This window comes from Phocoena sinus, chromosome 1 (genome assembly GCF_008692025.1).
Source record: "Phocoena sinus isolate mPhoSin1 chromosome 1, mPhoSin1.pri, whole genome shotgun sequence".
NCBI classification, from domain to species: Eukaryota; Metazoa; Chordata; class Mammalia; order Artiodactyla; family Phocoenidae; genus Phocoena; species Phocoena sinus.
The window spans coordinates 240850-268740 of NC_045763.1; the positions used below are offsets into that span (position 1 = coordinate 240850).

Consider the following 27891-nt stretch of genomic DNA (forward strand, 5'->3'; position numbering starts at 1 on the left):
CCCCAGACCAGTGCCCAGAGGCGTGCAAGTTCAGTGCCGTGTGCCTGTCCCGCCGAGGCCGCCCCCGCTGTTCCTGCGACCGTGTCATCTGTGATGGGGCCTACAAACCCGTGTGCGCCCACGACGGGCGCACGTATGACAATGACTGCCGGCGCCAGCAGGCCGAGTGTCAGCAGCAGCGCAGCATCCCCGCCAAACGCCAGGGCCCGTGTGGTGAGCACCGTGGGCGGGCTCCGTGCCGCGAGCAGGCTGGTCCGGCAGTCCCCGCTGCCTGTCATCACGTGCCATCTCCATCCTGAGTCATGCTTCTCCTCCCTGGGCTTGTGGGCGACAGCTGGTCACTCTGGGGAGCCTTGGCAGGGCTGTTGCCCGTCGGCGGGCTCTGGGGAGGTGGCATCTGTCAGGGAGGTGCCTGCAGCACCTGGGGGGATGTGCGGCAGAGGCAGGGGTCCGTGGGCAGGCTCCCTGGGACCTGCCCGACAGCCCTCAAGTCCTCCGGGTGCCACACTCTTGGGACACACAGCCGCCTTAGAGGCAGCGTCTCAGTCGGGCTTCGAGGGACCAGGAATGGGCAGAGACAGCGCGTCCTGAGTGGACTGGGGCTCTGCCCACCTCTACCTCCGTCCCCGTCGGCCGGTCTGCCCATCTTTCCGGTCTCTCTTTCTGTGTCTGTTTCCTCTCCTCTGCTCTCCCTTCCCTCTTGGGTCCACCTCTTGTGTCTTCCAGCCTGACCTGCTGGCAGGATGAGGTACCGCGCCTGCCGCCAGGAGCCCACAGCCCGAGGTCTGCCCCCCGCGCGGCAGGGGGGGGTGGCTCGCTGCTGCCTGGCCTTGCGGTCCTCAGAGCAAGTGGACAGACACCTCCTCCCCCGTGTGGCCCTGGGTGTGGCTCTGGGTTGCAGACTCGTCCCCCCACAGAGAGAGCACCCCCGCCCCCACGCATGGGCGTCCCAGGGCTGCTGGTGGTCAAGGGTCAGTGGCCTGGGTGGGCTGGTAAAGCTGGCCCTCCCACCAGCCCCTGAGACCAGTCCAGAAGCTCCTGGGTCTAGAGGGCAGCCCCTCCCCACACTCACGCCGGGACCTGGGGCCGTCTGAGTCTGTGTCCCTGCCCACGTGTGTCCGCGTCTGTCCCTTTCTCTGCTGTGTCCTGCGCATCCCGCCCTCCTCCTGGTCCACTCTTCCCACACCATCCCCACCCTGGGAAAGGGTCTGCTGCGTGGGGCTTTGCGCGTCGCCTAGGAGAGCAGGTGGGGACCCTGCTGAGTGGCCACATTCTCCCCAGACCAGCCCCCGTCCCCGTGCCGCGGGGTGCAGTGTCCATTCGGGGCGATGTGTGCTGTGAAGAATGGGGAAGCCGAGTGTGCGTGTCAGCGAGCGTGTTCAGGCATCTACGATCCCGTGTGTGGCAGCGACGGCGTCACGTACGGCAGCACGTGCGAGCTGGAGGCTACGGCCTGCGCCTTTGGGCGGGAGATCCGGGTGGCTCGCCGAGGACCCTGTGGTCAGTGGTGGATGAGTGGGTCTAGCTGGGGGGTGGCCGTCCTCGTCACCGTGGTGATGGAGCCTCCTCCCCAGACCGCTGTGGGCAGTGCCGCTTTGGAGCCCTGTGCGAGGCTGAGACCGGGCGCTGCGTATGCCCCTCCGAGTGCGTGGCCTCGGCCCAGCCCGTGTGTGGCTCTGACGGGCGCACATATGCCAGCGAGTGTGAGCTGCACGTGCACGCCTGCACACGCCAGATCGGCCTGCACGTGGCCTCGGCTGGACCCTGCGGTGAGCGGGGCTGGGGGCGCCCGGCGGGCTGTGGTCCCGTGCCTCCTCCACCCAGTATCAGCTGACCCCCCACCCGGCCCCGCCTTCTGCAGAGACCTGCGGAGACACAGTGTGCGCCTTCGGGGCCGTGTGCTCGGCGGGGCGGTGCGTGTGTCCCCGGTGCGAGCGCCCTCCGCCCGGCCCCGTGTGTGGCAGCGACGGCGTGACCTACCGCAGTTCCTGCGAGCTCCGCGAGGCGGCCTGCCAGCAGCAGATGCAGATAGAGGAGGCCCGGGTGGGGCCGTGTGAGCAGGGTAGGCTCGGGGGCAGCTGGTGTGGGCTGCTGGGCGCCGGCCTCGGCCGGGACCCCGAGATGACCTGGCCTCCTCCCTGCAGCCGAGTGCGGCTCGGGAGGCTCGGGCTCTGGAGAGCACGGTGAGTGTGGACAGGAGCTGTGCCAGCAGCGAGGCGGCATCTGGGACGAGGACTCAGAGGACGGGCCGTGCGTCTGCGACTTCAGCTGCCAGAGCACCCTGAGGAGCCCGGTGAGGCCCCCCGCCCCGACTCCCACTGGGCAGTGAGGCAGGGGCCGTGGCCGCCCACACCTGCCCTGACACCCTTCCTGCAGGTGTGCGGCTCGGACGGGGTCACCTACCACACCGAGTGTGAGCTGAAGAAGGCCAGGTGTGAATCGCGGCCAGAGCTGTACGTCGTGGCCCAGGGAGCCTGCAGTGGTGAGTGGGCGTGCGGGCGTGTCCGGCTGTGTGTGGGCACACATGTGCCTGTTCAAAGGTATGTGTGCCCACGGGTGTGAGGCTTGTGGGGGTCCACGTCTTGTTCGAAGTTGTTGCGTGTATGCTGTGGTGGGCGTGTGTGAACACGTGTATCGTGTTTGCAGTGTGTGCTGTTAGTGTATATCCGCATTTGTGCAGCTGTGGTACGTGGACGTGTGTGCCTGCCGCTCAGCAAGTGTGCACTGAGCACCTACTGTGTGCGAGGGGGCATCAGTGAACCAGCGAGGCCCACCCTCCGGGCACTTTTTCTTCTGAGAGGAGACTGATGATGACCGGCAATCGTGGAATCTTTGTGCACGCACGAGTTCTCCTGTATGTGTCTGTGCGCGGGGGAGTGCGGTGTACGTGTGTGCCTGCCACCTTGCAGAGGCCTACTAATCCGAGCGTGTGGCTCTGGTTGTATGTGTGTGCACGGAGCTTCACGTCCACGATCTGTGGGCGTTTCACATGTTGCTGGTACTCGGTGTGCAGACACGTTATTGTTCTCATGTGCGGTATGGGGGTCCCGCCTGTGACCCGAGCTGCAGACCCACGGGCCCTGGTGGGAGCCGGCATCTGGAGGGCTGAGTGGTGAGGGCGGGGGCGGTCGAGGCAGAGGGGCCGTGCCCAGGTGGAGCGTCTGGCCCTGCCTGGCATCTCAACCCCTGCCCCTCCCTGCAGCCCCCACCTTGGCCCCGCTGCTGCCTGCGGTTCCCCTGCACTGCGCTCAGAGCCCCTACGGCTGCTGCCTGGACAACATCACTGCTGCCCGGGGTGTGGGCCTGGCCGGCTGCCCCAGTGAGTACCCGAGCCTGGCCCTGACCCGCAGCCAGGCAGAGCCACGCAGCTGCGGTGACCCTGCCTTGCCCTGGCCTTGCAGGCTCGTGCCAGTGCAACCCCCACGGCTCCTACGGTGGCACCTGTGACCCGGCCACAGGCCAGTGCTCCTGCCGTCCGGGCGTGGGGGGCCTCAAGTGTGACCGCTGCGAGCCCGGCTTCTGGAACTTTCGTGGCATTGTCACCGATGGCCGGAGTGGCTGTACCCGTGAGTGACGGGGCCCACGATCGGTCCCCAGCTGAGCACTGCTGCCTGCCCACCCTGTCCCTGCTCTCCTCATCCCCCCTGGCAGGGGCTGGGCCAGGCCCTGGAGCCTGCGGGGAAGCCGGGCACAGGTCTCAGCCTCCTCCCCTGCCTCCCAGCCTGCAGCTGTGACCCCCAGGGGGCCGTGCGGGACGACTGTGAACAGATGACCGGGCTGTGCTCCTGTAAGCCCGGGGTGGCCGGACCCAGGTGCGGGCAGTGTCCAGACGGCCGTGCCCTGGGCCCTGCTGGCTGTGAGACAGGTGAGGGCCAGACCTGGCACTGCCCCTGGCCCCCTGTGCTGGGGATGAGGCCGTCATAGGGGCGGGGTTTCCTGAGCCAGTGGGCTCTCCCGTGTCTGTGCCCCAGACTCCCCGGCACCCAAGACCTGTGCTGAGATGCCTTGTGAGTTCGGGGCGTCCTGCGTGGAGGAGGCTGGCTCCGCCCACTGTGTGTGCCCAACACCCGCCTGTCCAGGGGCCAATGCTACCAAGGTGAGGGATGGGTAGTGTGGAGGGTGGCAGGGGTGCGGAGGGGCCTCCCCCCAGCATCCGTGTCCTGTGCCCCAGGTCTGTGGGTCAGATGGAGTCACCTATGGCGACGAGTGCCAGCTGAGGACCATTGCCTGCCGCCAGGGCTTGGACATCTCTATCCAGAGCCTCGGCCCTTGCCAGGGTAAGGCCTCACCCACTGCCCCAGACTGACCAGGAAGGCCTGACCCCGCTCTGACCACCAGCCCCGCCACCTGGAATCTCCTCTCCTTACAGAAGACATCACTTCCGGCCCCCGTCCGACATCTGCCTCTGTGGCCCCCTCAGGGCTTGACCTGAGCAAGGCGCTGCTGCCTCCACCCAGCGCCCTCTCCCTGGCTCCCAGCAGTACCGCTCGACCCGCATCGCAACCTTGGACCACTGCCAGCGTCCCCAGGACCGCTGCAAGGCCTGTGCTGACCATGCCTCCCACGGCCGCCTCCCCGGCAGCCAGCCTCGTCACATCTGCCTTTGGCAGCGCCGATGGGAGCGGCGACGAGGAGCTGAGTGGTGACTTGGAGGCCAGTGCGGCTGGCTCAGGAGGTGAGCACAGGCTCCGGGACGTGGGGGCAGGGCCCAGGAGGGCTGCACCTGGGGCTGGGCTCAGACGGCACCTCCCCAGGACTCGAGCCCCCTGAGAGAGACAGCGCTGGGACCCCCGGGCCACCCATGGAGAGGGCTTCCTGCTACAACTCGCCTATGGGCTGCTGCTCAGATGGCAAGACGCCCTCACTGGACGCAGAGGGCTCCAACTGTCCTGGTGAGTGGCTGGCCGGGGGCCTGGGTGGAGCGTGTGGAATGGCCTGGACACATCCAGAGATGCTGTCTCTCCTCCCGGCCACAGGCCTGTCCAGCAGGTGGGCACCCAGGCTTTGTGACCTTCTGATTTTAGCACACACGTGCAAGCGGTCTTGGGGATTCAGTACGTGCACACATAACGTGTGTTCTCGGCCCCCGCACACGCGTGGGTGCCCAGGACCCCGTGGCTAACCTGTTTTTCCTGTTGCAAGCCGGCCTGGGGCACTGCTCCGAGGAGTCTGTCTGGTAACCGATGCCAGCCCTGCCCCGGGGTCCGCACTAACCTCATGACCATCTGACTAACCACCACCTGCCCTGCACCCCGCGTGGCTCACTGCTGGGGCCTGCGCCCAAGGCTGGCCCAGAGGCCAGGCAGGTGCCGGGCAGGACCTCACTGCTCCCTCCCCCGCAGCCACCAAGGTGTTCCAGGGTGTGCTGGAGCTCGAGGGGGTCGAGGGGCAGGAGCTGTTCTACACGCCGGAGATGGCCGACCCCAAGTCCGAGCTGTTTGGGGAGACGGCCAGGAGCATCGAGAGCGCGGTAAGTGTGGGGCCATGGCCAGGGTGGCAGCCCCTACCCAGCCACTGGCCTTTTTCCCAGGACAGACCCAGAGAAGCGCTGTGGGGGCGGGAGGAGGGCCCAACAGTCCAGCCTGGGCAGCTTCCCGGAGCCCTAACTCACTCTCCACCCGCAGCTGGATGACCTCTTCCGGAACTCGGACCTTAAGAAGGACTTTCGAAGTGTCCGCCTGCGGGACTTGGGGCCCGGCAACTCCGTCCGAGCCATCGTGGATGTGCACTTCGACCCCAGTGAGCCCCCACCCCAGTCCCCCCGGGAAGTGGGGGGCTGCCCTGGCCTCCACCATGCTCAGGGTCCCTCCTCCCCAGCCACAGCCTTCAGGGCACCCGATGTGTGCCAGGCCCTGGTCCGGCAGATCCAGGCATCCAGGCGCCGGTCCCTGGGCGTGAGGCGGCCTCTGCAGGAACACGTGCGGTTCATGGACTTCGGTGAGAGCCTGGTCCGGCCGCCAGCCACAGCTTGTCCCCACCCTCCATCCCCAACGCCGCGCACTGCGCTTGGGATCCCTGCTCCTTGCGGATCCTGACAGCTTCCCCTACCCCCAGACTGGTTTCCTGCGTTCTTCACGGGAGCCACCCCTGCTGCAGCCACGGCCAGAGCCACCACTGTGGCCCGCCTGCCACCTTCAGCTGTGACCCCTCGGGCCCTCTATCCCAGTCACACCAGCCGGCCCGTCAGCAGGATCACAGTGCCCTTCACCGCGCGCCAGCCCCCCACCCCTGCCCCTAGCCGTGTGCCTGCACACCGGCCCTCGCCCCCGGGCATCCAGCAGCCCCCAAGGCCCTGTGACTCCCAGCCCTGCCTCCACGGGGGGACCTGCCAGGACCAGGGCTCAGGTGAAGACTTCACCTGCCGCTGCACAGCGGGCAGGGGGGGCGCTGTCTGCGAGCAGGGTAAGGTCATCCACGCGGGGGAGGGGCAGGGAGGCAGAGGGGGCCAGGTTGGGGAGGGCCGGGCCGCCGGGAGTGGGGGCCCGGGCGGGGGGGGCCAGGCTGGGGTGAGCGGCCGGTTGGACTCCCTGGCCCAGCGCTGGGGACAGGGCTGGGGGTTTCGGACCGGCAGTCAGAGCCCGGGCAGCCGGGTCCTCTGTGCCCTCCACTGCCCCTCCGTCTCCTGCAGCACCGCGCCCCTCCGTGCCGGCCTTCGGGGGCCACTCCTTCCTGGCCTTCCCCACCCTCCGTGCCTACCACACCCTGCGCCTGGCGCTTGAATTCCGGGCACTGGAGCCCCAGGGTCTGCTGCTGTATAACGGCAATGTCCGGGGCAAGGACTTCCTGGCACTGGCGCTGCTGGGGGGCCGCGTGCAGCTCAGGTGGGTGGCGGGTGTTTGGGGGTGTCAGGGATGAGGGTGGGGGTGGGGGGCAGGGCCAGCCCGTGGTCCTGGCTCCGTTTGGCTGTCCTGAGCGCCTGTTCCCGCCCCCCAGGTTCGACACAGGTTCGGGGCCCGCGGTGCTCACCAGCTCAGTGCCCGTGCAGCCCGGCCGGTGGCATCACCTGGAGCTGTCTCGGCACTGGCGCCAGGGCACTCTCTCGGTGGATGGTGAGACCCCTGTCCTGGGCCAGAGCCCCAGTGGCACTGACGGCCTCAACCTGGACATGGACCTTTTTGTGGGTGGCGTCCCGGAGGACCAGGCTTCCGTGTGAGCATGGAGGAGGGTGGTGTGGCCCCGACCGCAGACCCCCGACCTTGGCCCTGATCCCTGACTCTTGGGGTGGCATCCAGGAGGTCCAAGCTCCCTGTGGATAACAGAGGGGTTGGAAGTGTGGGTGTGGCCCCCCGCTGTGACGCTGGCCTCAGCCCCAGCCCTTGACCGTGATCCTGATTCTGTCCTGATGCTGAGGACCAAGCTGCCGTGTAATCACCAAGGAGGGGCTGGGCTGGCCCTGACCTTCAGTCCAGACCCTTGACTCAGCCCAACCCGCCTCCTGATTCTGTGGGTTGACTGTCCATCTCGTGAGGACCCAAAGAGGGGTCGGGGACGGGTAGCAGCCCTGACTCACGACCCCGGCTGACAGGGACGCCAGTGTCACAGCTGGTTGTGAGAGAGGACAGACAGCTCTGGTCTCTGGCCTGTGACCCCTGACCCTCTCATCTCGGTGGCAGGGTGCTCGAGCGGACCTCTGTCGGCGTTGGGCTGAGGGGCTGCATCCGCTTGCTGGACGTCAACAACCAGCAGCTGGAGCTGAGTGACTGGCAGGGGTCTGCGACCCGAAGCTCTGGAGTGGGCGAGTGCGGGGACCACCCCTGTGTGCCTAACCCCTGCCTCGGCGGGGCCCCGTGCCAGGCCCTGGAGGCCGGCATGTTCCACTGTCGGTGCCTACCCGGCCGCTTTGGTGAGGGCGGGCCCTGGGCCGGGTGCTGGGGGGACTTGTGTGTCTGTGCTTGGGACTCAGGCCTCCCGGGACCCCAACCTGCCTCCCTCCAGGCCCGACCTGTGCTGACGAGAAGGACCCTTGTCAGCCGAACCCCTGCCATGGGGCAGCCCCCTGCCGCGTGCTGCCCCAGGGCGAGGCCAAGTGCGAGTGCCCTCAGGGCCGGGAGGGCAGCCTCTGCCAGACAGGTGGGGACAGCGGCGCTCAGGGCAGGGAGGGCGGTGGGGGCTCTGGGGCTCTGGGGTCAGGGCCCGGCACCCTGTGTGATCCTCTCCTGTCCTCGCAGTCTCAGAGCACGAGAATAGCCAGCCTTTCCTGGCCGACTTCAGCAGCTTCTCCTACCTGGAGCTGAAAGGCCTGCACACCTTTGAGCGGGACCTGGGGTCAGTTGGGCAGAGGGGTCGATGAGGGGAAGCGGCTCCCAACCCCATCCAGCCATGGGGTGAGGGGGCATCGAGACACCCCTGCCTGCCCTCATGTGACCCCAGGGAGAAGATGGCACTGGAGGTGGTGTTCCTGGCCCGGGGGCCCAGCGGCCTGCTCCTCTACAACGGGCAGAAGACAGACGGCAAGGGCGACTTCGTGTCGCTGGCACTGCACGACCGTGTCCTGGAGTTCCGCTACGACTTGGGCAAGGGGGCAGCGGTCATCAGGTGGGCCGCACGGGGTGCAGGGGGCCGGCTTCGGGCCCCTGCCGGGCAGGCCGGCAGAGCCCCAGTGCGCTCACGGCACCACCCCCCCCCCCCCCCCCCCCCCCCCCCCCCGCCCTCCTCCAGGAGCAAGGAGCCGGTGGCCCTGGGCGCCTGGACCAGGGTCTCCCTGGAGCGAAACGGACGCAAAGGAGCCATGCGGGTCGACGATGGGCCCCGTGTGCTGGGGGAGTCCCCGGTGAGCTGAGCGAGTGTCTCCAGGGCTGCCCCCCTGCTCGCCGCCGCCCTCCCCCTCCCGGGAGGCGCGCGGCCCCGCCCCGTAGCCCGAGCTCACTGGACTGTTTTCTCTCCTCTGCCCTGGGCCTCTGTCTGTGTCTCCTCTCTGCTCTCACTGCTCCCTGGCCCTCGCTCTGCAACCCCACCCCGCTCGCTCTCCGCTCTCCGCTCTCCGCTCTTCGGATGCCAGAAATCCCGCAAGGTACCGTCTCCTCTCATCCTGCCTCCTTCCTCTTCTGCCGCCTCCGCCCCTAGCGTAGCTCCGCCCTCACTAAGCCCGTGAGGCCGTGTCTGTGATGAACGCTGCTTCCAGCAGGCTGGAGGGCGCGGGGTGGGTCATCACCGGGGGACGGGCCCTGGTCTGGGGCTCGAGCTGTTCCTGCCCGGTGGGTGGGCTCCACACCCCTCACCCCGCTGCACCTCCCCCCAGGTGCCGCACACCGTCCTCAACCTGAAGGAGCCGCTCTACGTAGGGGGGGCCCCTGACTTCAGCAAGCTGGCCCGGGCAGCCGCCGTGTCCTCTGGCTTGGATGGTGCCATCCAGCTGGTACGTGGGGCGGGGGCGGTGCCCTGGTACAGTCTCGAGGAAGGGCCCATCCCAGAGGGGGCTTCTGTCCTCCTGGGATGGGGGCCGTCCGGGCAGGCTGGACAGAGGCTCTCGCTCCCGTCCCCAGGTCTCGCTGAACGGCCGCCAGCTGCTGGCCCGGGAGCACGTGGTGCGGGCGGTGGGTGTCTCGTCCTTCACAGACCACCCTTGTACCCAGGCCGAGGGTCACCCTTGCCTCAACGGGGCCTCCTGTCTCCCTCGGGAGGCCTCCTACGAGTGCCTGTGTCCTGGGGGCTTCTCAGGGCTGCACTGCGAGAAGGGTGAGCGCTTCTGGCACAGGGCCAAGGCTGGACGGGGCAGGGGGAGCCTGCCCGAGGCCGCACTCACCCCGCTGTCTCTCAGGCCTGATTGAGAAGTCGGCCGGGGACTTGGACACGCTGGCCTTTGACGGACGGACCTACATCGAGTACCTCAACGCCGTGGCGGAGAGGTAGTGTGCCCTCCGGAGCCAGGCGCCCCTCCGCCCTCCACTCTCTGGTCCTGTCTGCGGGACCCTCCACTCCGGCCCCGGCTCTGTGCCCACCTCCGCCCCTCCTCCACCCTCCTTCCTTCTCACTGTCTCTGTCTCTTTGATTCCAAGCGAACTGACCAATGAGATCCCAGCGTAAGTAGCTCTGCCTCCACCCTCACTGTCACCATCCTCTGCTCCCCACCCACCGGGCAGCACATCCCAAGGGTGGGCGAGGGCAGAACTTTCCATCCCCAGTGGAGGAGGACGGGGCTTCGGGGGAGCTGTTGGTGCTGCCGGGGCTCCGTTTCCCCGCTTGAAAGTGGGGAGCCGCCCCTTCCCAGATGCGTGGAATGCCCCCTGCAACTACTCCCCTCGCCGCGGGGCACCGGCACGGCATGCGTGCGTGCCCACGTGTCTGTGTGCCTACACGAGCACGTGTGTCTCAGTGTGCACACAAGTCCATGTGCTCCTGTGTGTGCACACGCCCACGTGTATGGGGGGCCATCCGGGGGTCTCTCCCGACCAGGGGCCCTCGGTCTTCGTTCCGTGTCGCCCGTGCCCCGGCTGTTTCCCCTGCACCTGGCCTGGGCCGTGCCTACCAGCTCTGTGTCTGCCCATGTGTGTTGCATGTGTGTCATGGCCCGGGCTCTGTGGTGGGTGGAGCCGACACCCCAGGGTCCTGTGTGTCTTCCGTGGATGCTTGCTCCGCCCGCCTTCCACTGGTGGAGACGGGGTGTGGGGAGGAGCTGCTGCTGGGTCCCGCCCCACCCCGCACTACAGCCTGTCTGTGCCCCAGCTCACCTGCCTCCCTCTCTTCCTGCATCTAAGCCCTGAAACTCGGGATTCCAGGGCACTTCCCAGGTGAGCAGCGGCCCCTGGCCCCTGCCGTCTGCCTGTTGCCTTCCCATCTCTCTGAGCATCTCCCTGCCGAGCTGTCCCTGTGTCTGTCCACCTCACTCCTCTGATTGCCCGTCTGGCCCCACCTCCCACCATCCATCTCTCGGCCCATCTGTCCCACTGACACCACCTGCCCATCCAGCTGCCCCGGTGGCACCACTAGCCCTTGTGGCCTCTGTAGCCATGCCCCTCACCTTCCTACCACCCCTACCCCGTCCCCACCACCCTCCCAAGAGGTCCTGACCAGCCCTCTGCCCACCAGTGAGAAGGCACTACAGAGCAACTACTTTGAGCTGAGCCTGCGTACCGAGGCCACGCAGGGGCTGGTGCTGTGGAGTGGCAAAGCCACAGAGCGGGCCGACTACATCGCACTGGCCATCGTGGACGGGCGCCTGCAGCTGGCTTACGACCTGGGCTCCCAGCCCACGGTGCTGCGCTCCACCGTACCAGTCAGCACCAACCGCTGGTTGCGGGTTAGGGCACACAGGTCAGCAGGGAGCCTGGGGCCACCGAGAATAGCAGCGGGAGCTGCCTGGACTTGCCCGGCCAGGGCATGCCTGGCCACTCGTGGCTAGGGTAGGAGTTTGGTAGGGGGAGGAGGGCGAGGAGGGCTGGTGGCCCGACCTGAGGTCACTGCCCGCACGGAAGGAGAGATGAGAGGGTACAGGAGAAGCAGTGATGGCCAGGGAACCCCTGATCTGAAAGGGGTTTCCCCGCTCTACCCAGACGCCGGCTGGGGACATGTCCCTCTGGTCTGAGCCTTGGCCGTTCCCTCCAGCAAAGCTTGACCCACAGGAGGTCCCCCTGCCCTTGGCCATCTCGTGCTCTCCCGGGGTCAGTGCCACTCCATCCTGGCCCCCAGGGGTGACACCTGGTGACGGTCCCCAGGGTGTGGTGTTGGGGCGAAAGGGATGGAGGGACCAGGACCTGGAGCCACCTGATGGCCTCACCCCACCCACCACGCCCCCAGGGAACAGAGGGAAGGCTCCCTTCAGGTGGGCAATGAGGCCCCTGTGACTGGTTCCTCCCCACTGGGTGCCACGCAGCTGGACACAGATGGAGCCCTGTGGTTGGGTGAGTGATTGGTGGGGGGGAAGCCAGGGGAGGGACAGCGAAGGGTCTCTGAGGGACAGGTCCCATCCCCTGGAGCTGACAACGAAGAGTGGCACCCATGTCAGTGCTATCCAGGACAGCAGGTGGGCTGGCTGGGGTGGGGCCCTCTCCCCTCCTGTCTTAGCCCCTGCCGTGCCCTGGGTGGTGTAGGGCCAGGAGGCTGGAGCTCGTCTGCTGGTCCCCTGGTCACCCCCGGGCACTGGCAGGCTGCAGGTAACTCACCTGGTCATTCAGATGCAGTGGGGCCCTCTGCCCGCCAGTGTCCAGCCTGCCTGTCACTGAGCCCAGTGACCTTTCCTCTGTCTTCCTGCAGGTGGCCTAGAGAAGCTGCCTGTGGGCCAGGCCCTGCCCAAGGCCTACGGCACGGGCTTCGTGGGCTGCCTGCGGGACGTGGTGGTGGGTCGGCGCCCGCTGAACCTGCTGGAGGATGCCGTCACCAAGCCGGACCTTCGGCCCTGTCCTGCCCCGTGAGCCACAATGCAGCCACGACCCACCCTGCTGTAATTATTTTCTATTTTTGTAAACTTGTTGCTTTTTTGATATGATTTTCTTGCCTATGTGTCAGCCGGAGGGACTGCTGGCCCGGCCTCCCTCCCGTCCAGGCAGGCACGCTGCAGAGACAGACTTGGTGCCAAGGGACTCCAAGGGGCTGGGGGAGGAATGCTGCACATGGAGGGCCTGGCTCACTCAGCAGCCTTGGGACGTGCCCCTCTGCCTTGGGACACCGTGTCCTGGCCTCTCAGGCTGTGCCTTCCCCAAGTATCCACTTGTGCTGGCCCCTGTGTTCTCCAGCCTGTCGGCAGGCCCCGCATACATACGTTGCCCATGTTCCATCTGGCGAGGCCTGTGTCCCCAGAGCAGGTAGGCACTGTAGGGTTTAGGGTGCCCTTCCTCTGTGCAAGCCCCACGGGGCCTCTCTGGGTTCCCATCTGAGCCGCCCCTCCTCCCTGCCTATGCTGGGCGGGACCAGCCTCACCAGGGCCCGCCGAGCCCAGGCCCCCTGTGTCAGTCCTGTGAAACAATGTCACTGTTGAGGCCATGCTGTGCCCCTCCCTCCAGCTGAGTCCACCTGTCCCAGGGCACTGGAGAGCATAGGTCGGGCACAGGCCTGTTCAGGGCACCCTGGCCCGTAGCTGGCCCTGCCCATCCACCCAGCCACCCTGGACATGGCTGTGTCCCCCCTCCTCCCCTCAAGGCCCCACGAGGAACCCTGAGAGGGCGTGGGGCCACTTGTGACGTGGAGGACGTCACTGCCTGCCTGGCTGGGGGGGCCAGCATCCCCTCCTGAGGATGCACGTCCAGGCCTGGCCACCAACCGCAGAGTCTTTATGTACTGATTTTATTTGACAGCTGGGGTGGCAGGGCTGTTGTCTTTCCTGTCCTGGCCCGAGGGCAGCTGAGGACGCTGCACAGCAAAGCTGTCCAGTTGTGGTGTGAGGAGGGGTTGTCCTTATCCAGGAGTGACCGGGGGCGGGCTGGGCGTCTAGGCAACACCAAGGGGCAGGTGCGGGGTGGCAGAGACGGCTGCAAAGCCAGAGACGCCTTAAACTGCAATGTTAGGTCTCATCTGGTCCCGTCCCTGCAGCCGCCCTCACCTGTCCTGGCGGGGGTGGCAGCCCCTCCCCCAGCCTCTCCCCCAGCCCAGCCAGGCTGTCAGGCTCAGAGGCTGCAGGAGCCTCAGAAGTCCTGTTACTAACTCCAATTTGTGTTTGTGTCAATCACCGTGAAATAAAGTCTGAACACTTGCAAGAGGTGCTTGCATCTGTCCACACCAACACCACAGCGCTCAACCCCGCCTGGCCCTGTGCTCGCCCACCCGGCCAGTTCCTGTCCCGGGAGCTCCTCGCTGAGCTTCATGGTGGCATGCAGGCTTCAAGCTCCCTCAGGTGGCTCTGGATGGAGGAGGGGGTCCTGTGCTGGGGTGGGGGCTGCTTTTGGCGAGGAAACCCTGAGTGGCGAGTGCGTACACTGTTGTGCAAGGGGCTGGCCGGGGGGGCCCGTGAGGCCTGCAGCCCAGGTCGCCTCCTTAGGGATGGCGGGCCTTGCGGGCAGGCTGCAGCCCCCACCACGTGTGCATGTGTGTATGCATCTGCACATGTACCAGCCTACGTCCGGGTGTCTGTGAGCACAGGATGGGAAGAGGGGCTGCGAGGAGAGCGGGCTGGCGGTACTAAGGGCAAGGAGGGCCTCTGGGGGAGCCAGGATGGGGTGGAGGTGAGGCCTGAGGGAAGGGGACCCTGGTGGGCCGGTTTGGGCTGGACACAGGGAGGGGGAGGCACTGACTGAGGAGCAGGGGCACCTGGGCAGGCCCCCTGCTGCGTCTGGAGTGGCTGGGCTGAGGGGCTGAGGCCGCCTGAGTGGAGTCCAGTAGGCCGTGGGCTACCAAGCAGAGGGGAAGCTGGGCTGAGGCCGGGCACATGAGGGAGTAGGTGGGCTCGGCTGAGTGAGGGGAGAAGAGACCCCCACAGTGGGAGGACCAGGAGAGGGTGCTCTGGGAGCTGATGCTTCCAGAAGGAGGAGCTCTCGGGGCAACAAGCGCTGAGGGTGCAGGACCCTCCAGGTTGTCAGGACGGTGAGGAAGAGGAAAAGCCAAGGAGGGCGAGGGGCACTCCAACCTGCTCTTGGCACTGGTGGTGGTGATTTGGGATCAGGGCTTGCAAGCAGCAGAAGGTCCCAAGCTGGTGGTGTACCGCTCCTGAAAAGGTGGAGGGGTGGGGGGGCGGCGTGGCGCTGGGCAGGCCCTGACAGTCCTAACGGGATCCCCAGGTTAGGCCCAGGCAAGGAAGGGTGAAACCCCCAGGCGACTGGCCAGCGGGCCCCAGGGAAAGCCGGCCTGGTGGGGGCAGTTGTAGCAGGAGCAAAGGCCCTGAGGTCAAGGGGGTGTCAGCATCACTTAGGAAGTGTGGCGACTAGGCGGGTGGCAGAGGTGGAGAGAAGGGGAGCCGGCAGCCCAAGCTAGGACGGCTAAGAGGGAAGAGCTGGTTATCACGTGGGCTCCCACCTCCGTCCCTCTGGGGTCCCCCTCCGGGACGCGGGGCCGGTGGGACCTGTTCCACCCGCTTCTCTAGCTCCGAGCCCCTCCACCCAGGGTGCGGGAAGTGCAGCCCCTCCTCCCCCAGGACGGAGGTGGAGCTCGAAAGGTTCTTGGAAGGAAAGCACCCAGACGAACAGGACACATAATTAATCACTTAACGCGCCTCTCGGACCAGGGCCGCCTGGCGCCTTCGCCCTCCTAGCCCGTGATGTGGCGTGAGCCCCTCGTCCTGAAGCCCGGCGCCCTAGGGAACTGGTGCAACCTCCCAGTACCGTAGCGAGACCTGAGGGCGCGGCTCCTTTTAAGGGAGCTCGGGAGGGGCGGGACCTCTAAGGTGGGCGGAGCTCCGGTGGGCGGATCCTCGAGGTAGGCGGGACCTCCTCCGTGCGGCCGGAGCACCCTGAGCCCAGCAGACATGACCTCGCGCAGGTGAGCCCGGCCTCCCGGTGGCCAGAAGCCGGGACCCCACCACGTGCGGTTCCGGCCGACGGGCGCGGACAGGGGGTGCGGGCGAGATGCTCCCCGGGACGTCTCCTGCTCCCGACCGGTGGCGCTCAGGCCTGACCTTCTGACACCTGCCCCCTTCCACGCGTCCCGGGCCAGCGAGGCCCAGCCTCACCCCGGCGGGTGGATGGGACTCTTTCCGATCGGGGGGCTGGGTCTCGGTGGGGGGTCAGAGGTACCCTGACCCTAGGGAATGGATGGTGCTCTCGGGTGGCAGTGGCTGGAGCCTAGAGCGGGCAGCACGTGTCAGGTCAGTAACAGACCCTCTCTCACTCCCCTGGACTCCTTGCTTTGTTCCAGGCTCCCTTTGGGCCACCAGAGATGTGTTACACCTGGTGGGGTCCCCCGTTTCCCCAGTCCTGAAACTGGGGCCATCCTGGAGGCTCTGGTCTCCCCCTCTAGTTGTGGCCCCTTGACCTGCAAGGATCAGCCCTCCCTTGACAGGCTCATCCCCCACCCCGACCCGACCCTCCTAAGGACCAAGTTTAGGGGTGAGCTCCCTGGCAGGGGTGTGTGTGAGACCCGGGATGGGGCTCAAGTCAAGCCAGCTTCTGGCCTCCATGAAGAGGGAAGACGGGACTTGCCCTTCCTGCCCTTTCCACCAGACCGCCCGCCCACCCCGGGTGTGCACACACTCCTGTGAGCTCAGACCCCAGCTGGATGTGGACGTCTGTGGCGAGCCACAGTTGTGAGACGCCTGTCGCCACTTCCTGGCACATCCGGAACAGCCCCTCTGGGGTTTGGTGAGGCTGGAGGTCACAGGGAGGGTTGCCCTAAGACCCCGAGTGACTCCCTAGATCAGTGAGGGGGCTGGACAAGATCTGATCTGCGGGGCCAGGGCAATGCGTCAGCGGTGAGGGCTCCAGAATCCCTACAAGGGGTGTAGTGAGCCTGGCATGGTGGCCTCCGGCAGGGTCAAAGGCCCTCTTAGGCTCAGGAATAGTGGAAGTAGGTTGGGTCTCCAGGAACCTGTCAGCCCCAGAGCCCTGCGATTCCCAGGTTTAACATCCAGCTGGAGCTCAGGCAGGAGGATGTTTTGGGCTCTGCCTGGAACCACCCCTCGGGCTCCACTGGCCTCACTCCTTGTCCCCCAGGCAAGTTCTGGTGCTCAGAAAAGATCATGTCCGCGTCATGTGCATGTGACCCTGGGCCAGCCTGGGAAAGCCCCGGTGCGGCTCTGCCCGCCCTCGCCAACCCTCCCTGCCCCGCCCTGTGATGGCCTTCTGGACGGTCCCTCCTCTGGCCCCCGGGTCCCTGCCCACGCCCCTATCGGGCCTGGGCAGGCCCAACCAAGTCCCAAGCGAAGCCCATCCCCCTACACCTGCCCCCACCCTGTGGCGCCTCCCCTTCGCCCTGTGGTTTGTGGGTCAACGGGCACCGTCATCGGCACCTCTCGCCCCAGGACTCCGGTGCTGTGGGCAGGGCTGGGCGCAAGTCCTGCCTACTGCTGCTGCCTGACGTGTTGATATTGGTGCTTGGGAAGGAGCCGGGTCCTATGGGGAGCTGCTGAGCATCCTCGAGCTCCCCCTCTGTTCCAGATTGGAGAAGAAAGCGTGTCTCTGGTTAGTTCGGTTCTGCATAGACAGGACAGGCCTTGGTTGAGGTTCCTCTGGGACCAGGAGGGGCTGGGGGCAGGGAGATGGAGAAGAACACTGACTGTGCTCTGGGGTCCCCAGCCCTGGAGTTCCAGCCTGGGACCCTCCCCACTTGTCTGTGTATCTCCCACCATCATGACAATGTCTTCCCTGCAGGTGTGTCCAGCCCCTGTACCGTGTCTGTAAGCGTGTCGACAGGCCATTCATGGGTCTCCCAGGGTCCCAGGGTTGGAGCTGTGCCATCTACAGCTGGGACACCAAGGCCACACAGAAAGCTGGACCAGACGGTGGCCAGTGGGTTCAGGCTGGGCTGTTCTTGGACTCCGGGGCACTGACTGGGCTCAGCTTGGCCTTGGCAGGCCCGGGCTGTTAGACCCATGGGGAGCCCAGTGTGCCCTGCCCACCTCACCTGCCCCTCTCCCAGGCCTGCCTGACCATGTGACCAGGGCAGAGCTGAGTCACCGACCTGCCACTGAGCAGGGAGCCCTTTGGCACAGAAGTGACCCTGGTGTGGAGACTGGAGACGGGACTGCAGCCTCCCCACCTCGTCCCGCCCCTTAGCCAGGGGCCGCCGGCTGCGCCATCCTGCGGACACCTGGCTCCACCGCTAGGCCTGGTCGGGGGAGTGAGGCCTACCTTGGCCTGGGGTTGCAGCTGCTGTGGTGTGAGCTGCTGTGTCCTCTCAGGATACCCCACCCCTGGAGATTTCCACCCAATAGACCCGGGGCAGCTTTCGGGGAGGAGAGAGGGATGGAAAGTATGAGCGAGAGTCCCAGAAAGGACAAACAATATGCCCTTCACCTTTGATGCTGGGCCTCCACCCTCTCTCCCTGGTCCCACACTCTGGGCATCGCCCATCTTGGACTGGCGTCTGAGGCTGCTGGGACTGGGGGAGGTGGCATCTGGGCACAGGATGTGGTTCAGCAGAGTGGGTGGCCCCAGGGTGGGGGGGTCGGAGGCCTTCCTTTGGGTTCCAGTGTCCCCCGCACACACACTGCCGCGTTTCTGACGGCACGAGGCCTTCGCCCTTTTCCTGGTGGCCTCGCCTGCTGTCCTGTGATTGGCCCTGGAGGTCATCACGTGGCAGCCCCTCCCCCTGGGAGCTTCATCTGCTGAACCACTCGACCAAACAGCCCCCAGGCCCCACTCCTCTAGAGCCAGCGCGGCAGGGAGCTCGACCCCAGGCCCAGAAAGTGCCCAGGAAGTGCCTGGCTGGTGGCATCCCTCCTTCCTCCAGGGAGAGCCGCATGGGAGCTCTGGTTGGCCCTGTGCAGGTCACCTGAGCTTCTGGGCCTCTCTGAACCAGTACGTGGACCCTGGGGAGCCATGGAGGTCAGAACGGAGCCTGTCCTCCCCCAGGGCTCACGTCTGGTGATGAAGACATGGGGAGACAGGTAAACACAGAAGCCTGTGCGTGCCCGTCTGCTGTTGCAGGCGCCACACGTGGAAGGTGGGCCAGTGATGCCGCTGCGGCGCTGATGGCAGGGGCAGCGGGATGGTCAGGGAGGGAGCATGAGCCGTGCCCCGTAGGGCCGGCTGGAGGCGGCCAGAGGCGGAGTGACGCCAGTGAACAGAGAGATGGACGACAGGGGGAGGGGCTTTCTAGTGGGGGGTCCTTGAGGTGTGTGTGAGCGTCCTGAGAGCCACGCAGGACCACTGGCAAGGTTTAAACGGCTCTGATGTGCATTTTCTGAGAACCCCTCTGTCTGCCATGGCTCTGCTGAGGGTGAAGCATGAGGCCTGGAGACGTCCAGGCAAGAGCCGGTGGGCACTGGTCCCGGGGCGGTGGCAGAAGCGGTTGGTTCTGGGGTGTCTGGAGGTCAGGGTAAGAGGGCACAGCGTTGGGAGCGTGCTGGGGAGTTGAGGGCAGGGACCTGAGTGATGGGCGGGCGGTGGCCCCCTTCACTGAGCGAGGACTGCATAGAACAGGGGCCCTGTCAGGAGTTTCGAATTTTGCAAACGTTAAGATAGAGATCCTGTTACCCTTCAGACAGAGATACTGGAAAGAGTTGTGTCTATGAGCTTGAAGCTCAGAGCCCAGGTGGGGCTGGAGATGTAGACAGTGCGTGGACGTGGAGACACGTGTAGGGCACAGGTGGTGGGGCTCCAGCACCGCGGGGTCAGAAGAAGGGAGAGGACCCAGGCCGGCTGAGGTGGGAAACCAGGGGAGTGTGGAGAACTCCCGTGTGGAGTACGTGCTTCTGGAAGGAGGCCTGACCACTGGCCCTGGGAGGCCGAGGGAGACCCTGAGAGCCCAGGGAAACAGGTCTGTGGTGACTCAGGCGAAGATGGGCAGTGTGGACCAGCACAGGCCACAACTCTCTGTGATGGTGGAAATTTGCTTTCCCACCGCAGTCGACAGCCTCCAGTGGCCACACGTGGCTTTCAGCAGTGAAACGTGGCCACTGTGACCCAGGAACTGGGATTATGATTCTGCTGAATTTTAATCCATTCACCTGCACACCCCACACCTGCCATGGGCTGTGCGTCAGACAGCGCGATGTAGACTGAGCACAGTGGCTCCTTGGAGGGTTCAGGAAGGAGCTGACGGCAGGGACGAAGGGGCCCAGGAGAGGCAAGGGAGCGGCAGGAGGACCGGAGGAGGCGTGCAGGCCAGCTTTTACGCAAGAGATGTGATCTGATTCCCATTCCAGAAAGATCTCAGTGGGGCGAGATGGTACTGGGTCAACTGTGGGGCGGGGCAGGGTCTGTCCGGGGCACAGCAGCCCCACCCCATTTGTGCCCGGGTTATGACTGCGAACAACTGGGCGGGGCCTGGGGAGGTCGCAAGGCAGCAGAGCTGGAGTTGGGGGCCCTGGTTTCCCACTGGATGCAGGATGGGGCAGGACTACCCCCAACACTGTGTGTCACCTGCACGGTGAACCGGGGACACACCTCTGAACCAGAGATCCCAAGCCCTTCCTGCAGTGACCTTTGGGAGACACAGTGTTGCCAATGGAAGGCCAGATACCGTGCCACAGTGTCCCTCTGGGGGATCGTGCAGGGACCCTGCTCTGAGACGCTCTGGGGCCACCGCACGAGTATGGTTTAATCCCAACCCCAGAAATTCCTGCCCTAATGGGGGAGACGCATGGAGACAGAAGCCACCGGGGTAAAGTTAACAGCAGTCATGATCTCAGCCGTGGGCTCATGTGCAGTCCTGATGAGGTTCCCCTGCCCTGTCCCCACATCTCGTGCGGGAGGCTGTGAAGGTCAGTCCCAGAGTGGTGGCAGCGGCGGGGGTGGGGTTGAGTCCCTTTCAGCCTGGACCCCCAGCAGAACAGATGGTGACTCTCTGGGCTCGCCCAGCACCCACCACCCATTCATAGGTTGCTCACTTCTGAATTCAAGGATGTTTGTTAATGCCCAGGCTCTGTTTTCAACCCTGCCGTACACACTGCCCTTGTGGGGCTTAAAATCAAGGAGATAGACCACAAGCCAATAAATACGTAGCATATGTCAAGAAGATGCCAATACTGGGAAGAAAAATAAAGCAGAATAGGTGTCGCAGAGTGAGGGGAGAGGGTCCCCTGTCACTCGATGTGGGCCGGGAGCGGAGAACAGCTGGCGCAGAGGCCCTGAGGCGCACAGCCTGGTGGGGTGAGGGGCCGGGACTGGCAGGTGGCAACAGGGTGGGGGGCGCTCTCGGGGGTGACGGGCCTGTGGGCTGTGCTCTCGTTCCGGGGGTGCTGACCCAGTGGCTGGCGTGCCATGCTGGGGTCCCGCGGGAGAGGGTGGTGGCCAGGACCGGGAGGGGCGGTGAAGGTGGGAGGGGTGGGCCACGAGGGTCTGCTGCTGGGCTGTAAGGGGAGGAAGGGAGCCCTGGGTGGCCGTGGGGGGTCCCGAGTGCCTTTGGCTGAGCTGGGGCACCCGGTGGGCGGTGGGTGGGGGGAGAGACGGCCGAGGGCTTGAGCTGAGGCTCCTGCTCGTGTCCTTGTGGGGGCTCTGGAGGGGGTCTGCCCTCCCCACCTGCCACTGTGGGTCAGTGTCTGCCCACCTGTGTCCCCAGTCCCCCCCCAACGCCCCCTCCTTCCCCACGGACCCCAGACCCTGTGGTCACGGCTCAAGGACGGTGGTGAGCACAGGGCAGCCCCAGCAGGCATTGTGGGTGTGGTCAGTACTGCCCAGTGTTCCTGGCTCTCTCGTCACCAACTTGCTGTCCTCGTTCCAGGTGGTTTCATCCCAACACCGGCGGGGCTGAGGCGGAGCGGCTGCTCCTGTCCAAGGGCCAGCACGGGAGCTTCCTGGCAAGACCCAGCAAGAGCCGCCCAGGGGGCTTCACGCTGTCCGTCAGGTGGGTGGGTGGTGATGCCGGGTGTGCACAGGCCCCGAGGTCCCGCAAGACTTCAAGGGGTCGGAACACCCTCAGCTGGGGGCACAGCTGGGGATCAGGCTCCCCAGTCCTTCCAGAGGGGGTGGGCAGTGAGGACCCCTGCTGGGAGCGAGATCTTGGCGGGGAGTCTGGCATTCCTGGCCAGGTGGCCTCTGGGCAGGAGGGGGCCACTTAGAGAGGCCTTCAGGGAGGGCTCCGTGAGGTGGGCTTCGGCAGGGCCTCCCTCCCACCCTCTGAGGGGCCTCAATGGCCGGGATCGTGCCCCTATCTCCTGAGGATGCCCTCCACTGGGGGTCTCGCCGGAGCCCTGAAAGGGCCAATGTGCGGGGAGGATGGGCAGGAGGAGTCATGACCAGCAGAGTGGACAGCCGGATCCGTGTCCATCCACCCTGGGTGAGGCGGGTCAGCCTGGGGTCTGGGGAGGGGTCTGCCCAAAGGGCTCCAGATCCTTCCGGGTTTTCTACTAAACCTGGGCAGTGGGCGGGATGAGGTTAGCCCTCAGGATGGACCTCCCTCACCTTGGAGACACAGACATTCTCTCCTGGGGCCTCCCAGGCCACACTGGGACACCTGGGGAAGCAGTCTCGGGGCCCCAGTCCCCCATCCTCTGGAGCACCTGGGCAGGTGGTCTGGAATGAGGCAGAGTCTGTCCGGAGAGGCTGCCCCAAGCCTCGGCCTCCAGGCCAAGGGAGAGTCAGGCCTGTGGTCGACAAGCCCGATCTTGGCTGCCCCATGGGCAGTGGGGGTAGGGTGCCCGCCACCCAGGGTGGGGCCCGGACACTGGCTGGACACGGGGAGCTGCAGAGGGGAGGGGCCTGGCCTTGGCCGTGCTGTTCGTGGCAGGGGGACAGCAGAGGCCGAGATCTCAGGGCAGGAAAACCCCAGGGACTGTTCGGGAAGCTGAGGGTGGTGATGGGAGCAGCAACCCCCAACGGCGGCTGGCGCACCGGCCCTTCCAGGCGCCGCGACGAGGTGACCCACATCAAGATCCAGAACACAGGCGACTACTATGATCTGTACGGAGGGGAGAAGTTCGCGACGCTGGCCGAGCTGGTGCAGCACTACACAGGCCAGCGCGGGGGGCTGCTCCGAGAGCGTGGCGGGGCCCCCGTGGAGCTCTGGCACCCGCTGAGCTGCCAGGACCCCACGTCGGAACGGTAAGCAGCTGGGTCTGCACAGGTGTGCGTGTGAGTGACCGAGGGGGCAGGGGCCGCTGGGCATGGCCTCTGGGTGTCCTCTGCCCCCAGGACTCAGGGTCAGGCTTGGGCACAGCTGTGGCAAAGCTGAGGGAGCGTACTGCACCCCCTCCCCCGGGGTTCTGGCCTCGTTTCTTCCAGGTCCCAGGCACCAGCCACAGGGGTGAGTGCAGGGTGGGAGGGCTGCAGCCAGCCTGCCCCCTGCCTTCCTGGCTGGTGACTTGGGGAGAGCAGGTTCCCCCAGCCTCGGTTTCCCTATGTGCACTGCGGAGGTCTGAGCCAGCTGCATCTGCCGAGGAAGCAGGGTGCGGCTGGCCTGGGGAGACCATCCTGCCCCTCCTTGCTGAGGACGAGGCTGCCACCTGGTGGTCACCCTGGGGCACTGCAGGGCCCGCCTGTCCTGCCTCCTGCTGCTTTCTGGGTCGGAGGAGGGTCGGAGAGGTGGGCAGGGCTGACGGAGGCTGGCCTGGGTGCGGGTGCTGCCTGGGCCCCCGAGGTCTGGGTGGGTCTGTGCCTCTCTCGGTATCTGTGTCTCAGAGCCTTAGGCTACATGTGGGTCTGTGTCCCTCACCTGGCCAGGCCGGGGCCCCTGGTCTCACCTGTGCCATTCTGGGCCAGGTGGTACCATGGGCACCTGTCTGGCAAGGAGGCCGAGAAGCTGCTGATGCAGAAGGGGCGTCCGGGCAGCTTCCTGGTTCGGGAGAGTCAGAGCAAACCTGGGGACTTCGTGCTGTCAGTGCTCACACAGCAGCTGGACAGGGCGGACCGCCAGGCACGCGTCACCCATGTCATGATACACTTCCAGGTAGGAGGCAGTGGCCGGGGTTGGGGGGTGACCCAGGGGAGGGGGCACCACCGGCCGCTCACTGCCGTCCCCACAGCCAGATGGGAAGTACGATGTGGGAGGTGGCGAGAGGTTTGACACCCTGGGAGATCTGGTGGAATGCTACAGGAAGAACCCTCTGGTGGAGAGGTCGGGGACCGTAGTGCACCTCCAGCAGGTATGCCCCTGGGCACCTGAACCTTGGGCTCTGAGTGGGCTTCTCCACCTGGGGGGGCAAGGGATTCTGGCACAGCCCCACCCGGGAAAAAGGACACCAGGCTGGCGCCGGGTGGCCGAGGGCAAGGGTGTGGGCGCCGGGGCACTGTGGGGTCCGCTGGACCCTGCTAAGCTTGGATGCGGGCCTCTCCCTGCCAGCCCCTCAAGACCACGAGAATCAGCGCCACAAGCATTGAGAGCCGTGTGCGGGAGCTCAACGAGGCCATGGATGCCAGCGAGAAGGCCAAGCAGGGCTTCTGGGAGGAGTTCGAGGTGCCGGACTGCTGCCTGCTCCGCCCCCCCACCCGCCCCAACTCCCATCCTCTGGGGCTGTGGCAAGGGCCAGCAGAGGGGTGTGGGTCGGGGGGTTTGAGCGGGTGTTGAGGGCTCCGGGGAAGGGTTGGGGCCACCGGCTAAAGCCCCACATCCCCCAGATGCTGCAGCAGCAGGAATGCCGGCTCCTGTATCCCCGGAAAGAGGGCCAGCGGCTGGAGAACAAGCCCAAGAACCGATACAAGAACATCCTCCCCTGTGAGGCCGGGGCCTGGGGCCACATGGGGGGCCAGGGCTCCATTCACCACATTCAGGGGCCCATCTGGCAGAGGGGTCCTGGAGGGTGAAGGCAGGGGTCATTCCCCACCAGTAGTGTGATGCCCCCTCTTGCCCCTTCGTCCTTTGTCTCTGCTCACCACGGGTCAGCGGGCCAGGAAGCAGGTGGGGTCCACGAGCATCCCCTCTGCCCTGGAGACCTAAGCGGCATCTTCCCTTCCCAGTTGATACCACCCGTGTCATCCTGCGTGATGTGGAGGACAGCGTGCCTGGAGCCGACTACATCAACGCCAACTACATCAGGGTGAGTGTGCATGAGGTGTGGGTGGCCAGCTGCACACGTGGCCCCGCGTGGATCAAACACCAGTCACCCCATCCCCCATAATAATGAGCCTGGAGCTCTGAAGTGATCTGTGGACCTTGGCAAGACAATAGATATTCAGGGGGATATTCAGGGTGCGGCAGTCCACAAGGGGTCCTCAGAGGGGTCTTCAGAGCCTGCTGGACTAAATATTGGTCCTAAGACCCTCCCACCCTCGGCGGACTGCGTGTGAGCCACTGGGCTACTTTGCATATCATTTGCATCAACTTGCATTGGTCCTCTGGCACTTTAATCCCTGGAAACAGCAGGCAGTGGACCCCACCTCCTTTCAGAGTGACCTAGAGGAGAAGCCAGGCCACGGACCAGGCAAGGTGTACATCGCCACCCAGGGCTGTCTGCCAACTACGGCGGCTGCCTTCTGGGCCATGGTGCACCAGGAGAACACGCGTGTCATCGTCATGACCACCAGAGAGGTGGAGCGAGGCCGGGTAGGGGCTCAGGCTCGTGTCCCTCCCCTCCGCCTGCCGCGTGCCCCACTGGACTGGTGCTGGTGCTGGCCCAGCCTTGCTTCTTCAGTCTTAGGGATGCTGGGGGAGCAGGGAGGGCACTGATGAGACCCCGTGTGTGTCCTACGGGGCAGAGGGGCAAGGGTGCTGGTGGTCTTCCAGTATGGCTGATGCCATGCCCCCACCCTCCCAGAACAAGTGTTTCCGATACTGGCCAGAACTGCACGGCAGCCAAGAGTATGGCCGCCTGCGTGTGTGCAACGTTGCTGAGCACCAGGCCCAGGGCTATTGTGTGAGGGAGCTGCAGGTGTGGAGGGCAGACCAGGTGAGCCTGGAGGGCAACGAGACCTGTGGGGCCAGGGTCAGAGTGGTCGGGAAGTCCCCAGGTCTGCGCTGGGGTGAGGAGGCCCTGGGCTGGCCCTGGTGGCTTGCACGTCCCTCAATCCAGTGGGCACAGTCTTGGACTGGGCTCTGCTGGGCAGTGTTTCCAGTCGGGCACGTTCTCAGCCACAGTTGCCTGGCTCCAGGGCGGCCTCACACCCACATGCACCTCTCCCTCCAGCCCTCCCTGGGCCGTCTCAGCACCTTCGGCCTCCTTTGAACACTGGTGGTGCCCATTCCTGTCCCAGGCACAGATCCCTCCTGGCCAGTTCCCTTTGTCTAAGCACCTGGGGGGTCCTGCCAGCCTCTGCATTTGGCCTTTCCCAAATCGAATTCACTTCCCAGAACGCTGCTCTCTCCCCCAGACCATCTTTCTTCCTTTCCCCAGGCACCTGAGCCTCCTGGGGCTATCTGGGGGGTCCCCCAAGCCCTGAATCCCATCTTTTCCTCCCACTCCCTCTTGCTCTGTCCGGGCCCCGCTGGTCACTCCTTCTGGCAAACCCCACCGCGCCACAGCCTGCCTCCTCCCGGTTCAGTCCCTGGGCCCCTCCCCACCGAGGGTCACAGCAGCGTCAGCCCCGACACTGCGCGGGGCGCCTGGGACCCGCCCAGACCCCCCGGTTGGCGCTCACCAGCCCGCCCTAACCAGGAGGAGTCACCGCGCACAGTGGCGCACTGCCAGTACTTCGGCTGGCCGGACCACGGAGTCCCGGCCGAGCCCGCCGGCGTCCTTGGCTTCCTGGACGAGGTGAACCGGGCCCAGAGCGGCATGCCGGGGGCCGGACCCATGGTAGTGCACTGCAGGTGCGACCAGGGACGGGGCGGGGCCAGCGGCACAGGTGCGACCGGGGAAGGGGCCACGGCTTTGTCCCGTCAACTGGCCACAGGCCTCCTGGTCCGTCCCCACAGCGCCGGCATCGGACGCACTGGCACAATCATTGTGATTGACATCTTGGTGGACGTCATTCGCAGGCAGGGTGAGCCACCCCAGGCAGGCCCCGCCCCGCAACCGAGCCCCGCCCCTCCCATCTAGCCCCGCCCCGGTACCGGCCCCTCCCCTTCCATCTAGCCCCGCCCTCCTGCAGTTGCCGGCCCCGCCTATTTCGTCTGGCCCTCCCACCTCCTCCCTGCCTCACCGCCCCGCCCTGAGCTCGCTCGTCCCCAGGGCTGGACTGCGACATCGACGTCCCCAAGACGATCCAGCATGTGCGGCGGCAGCGCTCGGGGATGGTGCAGACCGAGGCGCAGTACAAGTTCGTGTACCTGGCGCTGCAGCGGTACATCCGGGGCGAGCAGCTACGCCTGCGCGAGCAGGTGGGGGCAGGGCCGGGCCGGGGCGGAACCAGCGGGGGCACCACCATGGTGACCAGCGGCCCCTCCCCTCAGCGCGAGCCGCCCGAGGAGCGCGACTCCCTGAAGGTGGGCGCCTCGCCCGCCGACCCCGGCTGTAGCCCCGGAACCGCGCCGTCCCGGGCGCCGGCGGCGTGAGTGGGGCGTCAGGGACCGGGGGTGGGGGTGGGGCGGAGTCCCGGCAGGGAGGCCTCGGGGGCGTGGCCCGGGCGTGGGGGCGTGGCCCGGGGCGAGGGGGCGGGATCGCAGGTGGCCCCCAGCCGAAGCCCGTCTCCGCCCGCAGCACCCCGGAGGCCTCCGGCCACGTGTACGAGAACCTGCTGCGCCTCTGGCCGTGAGGGCCCCGAGTGCGCGCGCCCCGATTGGGGCTGGAGCCGTGCGAGAAGGCGGGAGCCCAGCAAGGCCGGCCCTCGCGTTCCTCCAAAGGACTGTGTTTAGGACTGTGCAGACCGGCGCCCAGCCCAGAGCGTTGCGGGGTTGGGGGGCGGGGGTCCCGGGTCTGCCCCTCAGACCCTCCCTGACCAGGTCTGCACGTCCAGAAATGGTGAGGGAAGTTTAGGAGATCCGGTGTCCCTGCCCCTCCTGGAGGAGGGGAGGCAGGGCTGCAGGGCTGCGGTTTGTCTCAGTGTGGGAGGCCACCAGTGACCACCTGCACGGCGCAGTGACGATGTGTGACCTTGTGTGTGCCACACGTTTGAGTGTCAGCCTGTATGTGGGACACGGGTGACCAGCAAGTGAGTGCCAGTCCGTGGTCACCAGCGTTTGTGCCCCTCTCCCCTGCATCCTGCATGCCCCCCACCCCTTAAAAGCTGCTTCTCAGCCCTGCCCACAGCCGTGGTCTAGGATGTGGGCCAGGCAGTGGCTCCGTTCCTGCCGTGTCCAGGCCTAGCCCAGACCGTCACATTGCTGTCACGAGTGGACACGTGTTTGTTGAATGAGAGAATATGTGACGTGCTTGTGTGACCACGGTGATGAGGGCGGGGCTCCATGTGTGCCTGGCTGGTTTGTGATGGTGTGATGTCACTGGCCTGTGGTCCACGGCTGCACCCTCCCATCATGGATGTCCCTGTGGCTTTGTGGTTTCCTCAGTAAAATGCCTTCTTCTCAGTTCTGTGTCTTTGTTGGGGCCTGGAGAAAGAGAGCATGTGGGTCCCCACGACTGGGCCCAGCTTCCCCAGGGTGTCCCTGAGCCAGAGGCCCAGCTGG

The 27891-nt window shown here is 66.1% G+C and overlaps 2 protein-coding genes across 7 annotated transcripts in view; both read left to right on the forward strand.

Annotated features, from left to right (window-relative positions):
- AGRN (agrin) overlaps window positions 1-14018 on the forward strand; it is a 32777-nt gene extending 18759 nt beyond the window's left edge. Inside the window, exons 7-36 of one of the 3 annotated variants that reach the window (XM_032647245.1) lie at window positions 7-213; window positions 1282-1500; window positions 1575-1769; window positions 1862-2062; window positions 2145-2293; window positions 2377-2482; window positions 3203-3319; window positions 3402-3566; window positions 3722-3865; window positions 3972-4096; window positions 4172-4277; window positions 4370-4675; window positions 4755-4892; window positions 5343-5470; window positions 5625-5739; window positions 5818-5937; window positions 6055-6402; window positions 6629-6821; window positions 6934-7149; window positions 7614-7843; window positions 7936-8070; window positions 8169-8265; window positions 8371-8535; window positions 8659-8770; window positions 9239-9355; window positions 9483-9675; window positions 9758-9845; window positions 11026-11250; window positions 11734-11837; window positions 12190-13625. In XM_032647245.1, coding sequence (XP_032503136.1) covers window positions 7-213; window positions 1282-1500; window positions 1575-1769; window positions 1862-2062; window positions 2145-2293; window positions 2377-2482; window positions 3203-3319; window positions 3402-3566; window positions 3722-3865; window positions 3972-4096; window positions 4172-4277; window positions 4370-4675; window positions 4755-4892; window positions 5343-5470; window positions 5625-5739; window positions 5818-5937; window positions 6055-6402; window positions 6629-6821; window positions 6934-7149; window positions 7614-7843; window positions 7936-8070; window positions 8169-8265; window positions 8371-8535; window positions 8659-8770; window positions 9239-9355; window positions 9483-9675; window positions 9758-9845; window positions 11026-11250; window positions 11734-11837; window positions 12190-12347 — 4922 coding nt within the window. In that variant the 3' untranslated portion in view covers window positions 12348-13625. Of the gene's footprint in view, window positions 1-6; window positions 214-1281; window positions 1501-1574; window positions 1770-1861; window positions 2063-2144; window positions 2294-2376; window positions 2483-3202; window positions 3320-3401; window positions 3567-3721; window positions 3866-3971; window positions 4097-4171; window positions 4278-4369; window positions 4676-4754; window positions 4893-5342; window positions 5471-5624; window positions 5740-5817; window positions 5938-6054; window positions 6403-6628; window positions 6822-6933; window positions 7150-7613; window positions 7844-7935; window positions 8071-8168; window positions 8266-8370; window positions 8536-8658; window positions 8771-9238; window positions 9356-9482; window positions 9676-9757; window positions 9846-11025; window positions 11340-11733; window positions 11838-12189; window positions 13626-14007 lie in introns of those variants that run through there. The other 2 variants (XM_032647261.1, XM_032647253.1) reach the window with 2 other exon arrangements.
- Window positions 14019-18171: 4153 nt separating this feature from the next.
- Window positions 18172-27792, forward strand: LOC116744012 (tyrosine-protein phosphatase non-receptor type 11-like). Of its 4 annotated transcripts, none has more exons than XR_004346936.1 (15): window positions 18172-18403; window positions 21181-21303; window positions 22302-22499; window positions 23157-23343; window positions 23420-23539; window positions 23737-23850; window positions 24012-24108; window positions 24351-24430; window positions 24754-24936; window positions 25148-25279; window positions 25985-26139; window positions 26245-26312; window positions 26501-26612; window positions 26722-26819; window positions 26969-27100. XR_004346936.1 is itself a non-coding variant. In XM_032613307.1 (15 exons), the coding sequence occupies exons 1-15, from the start codon at window positions 18336-18338 to the stop codon at window positions 27021-27023; spliced, it is 1827 nt and encodes a 608-aa protein (XP_032469198.1). In that variant the 5' UTR covers window positions 18172-18335; the 3' UTR covers window positions 27024-27152. The 4 variants fall into 4 exon arrangements, 3 of the variants coding, with proteins under 3 accessions (XP_032469198.1, XP_032469182.1, XP_032469192.1); XM_032613307.1 differs by having other exon boundaries at window positions 26501-26649; window positions 26969-27152; XM_032613291.1 differs by lacking the exon at window positions 26722-26819 and having other exon boundaries at window positions 26501-26649; window positions 26969-27792.
- Window positions 27793-27891: the final 99 nt, after the last annotated feature.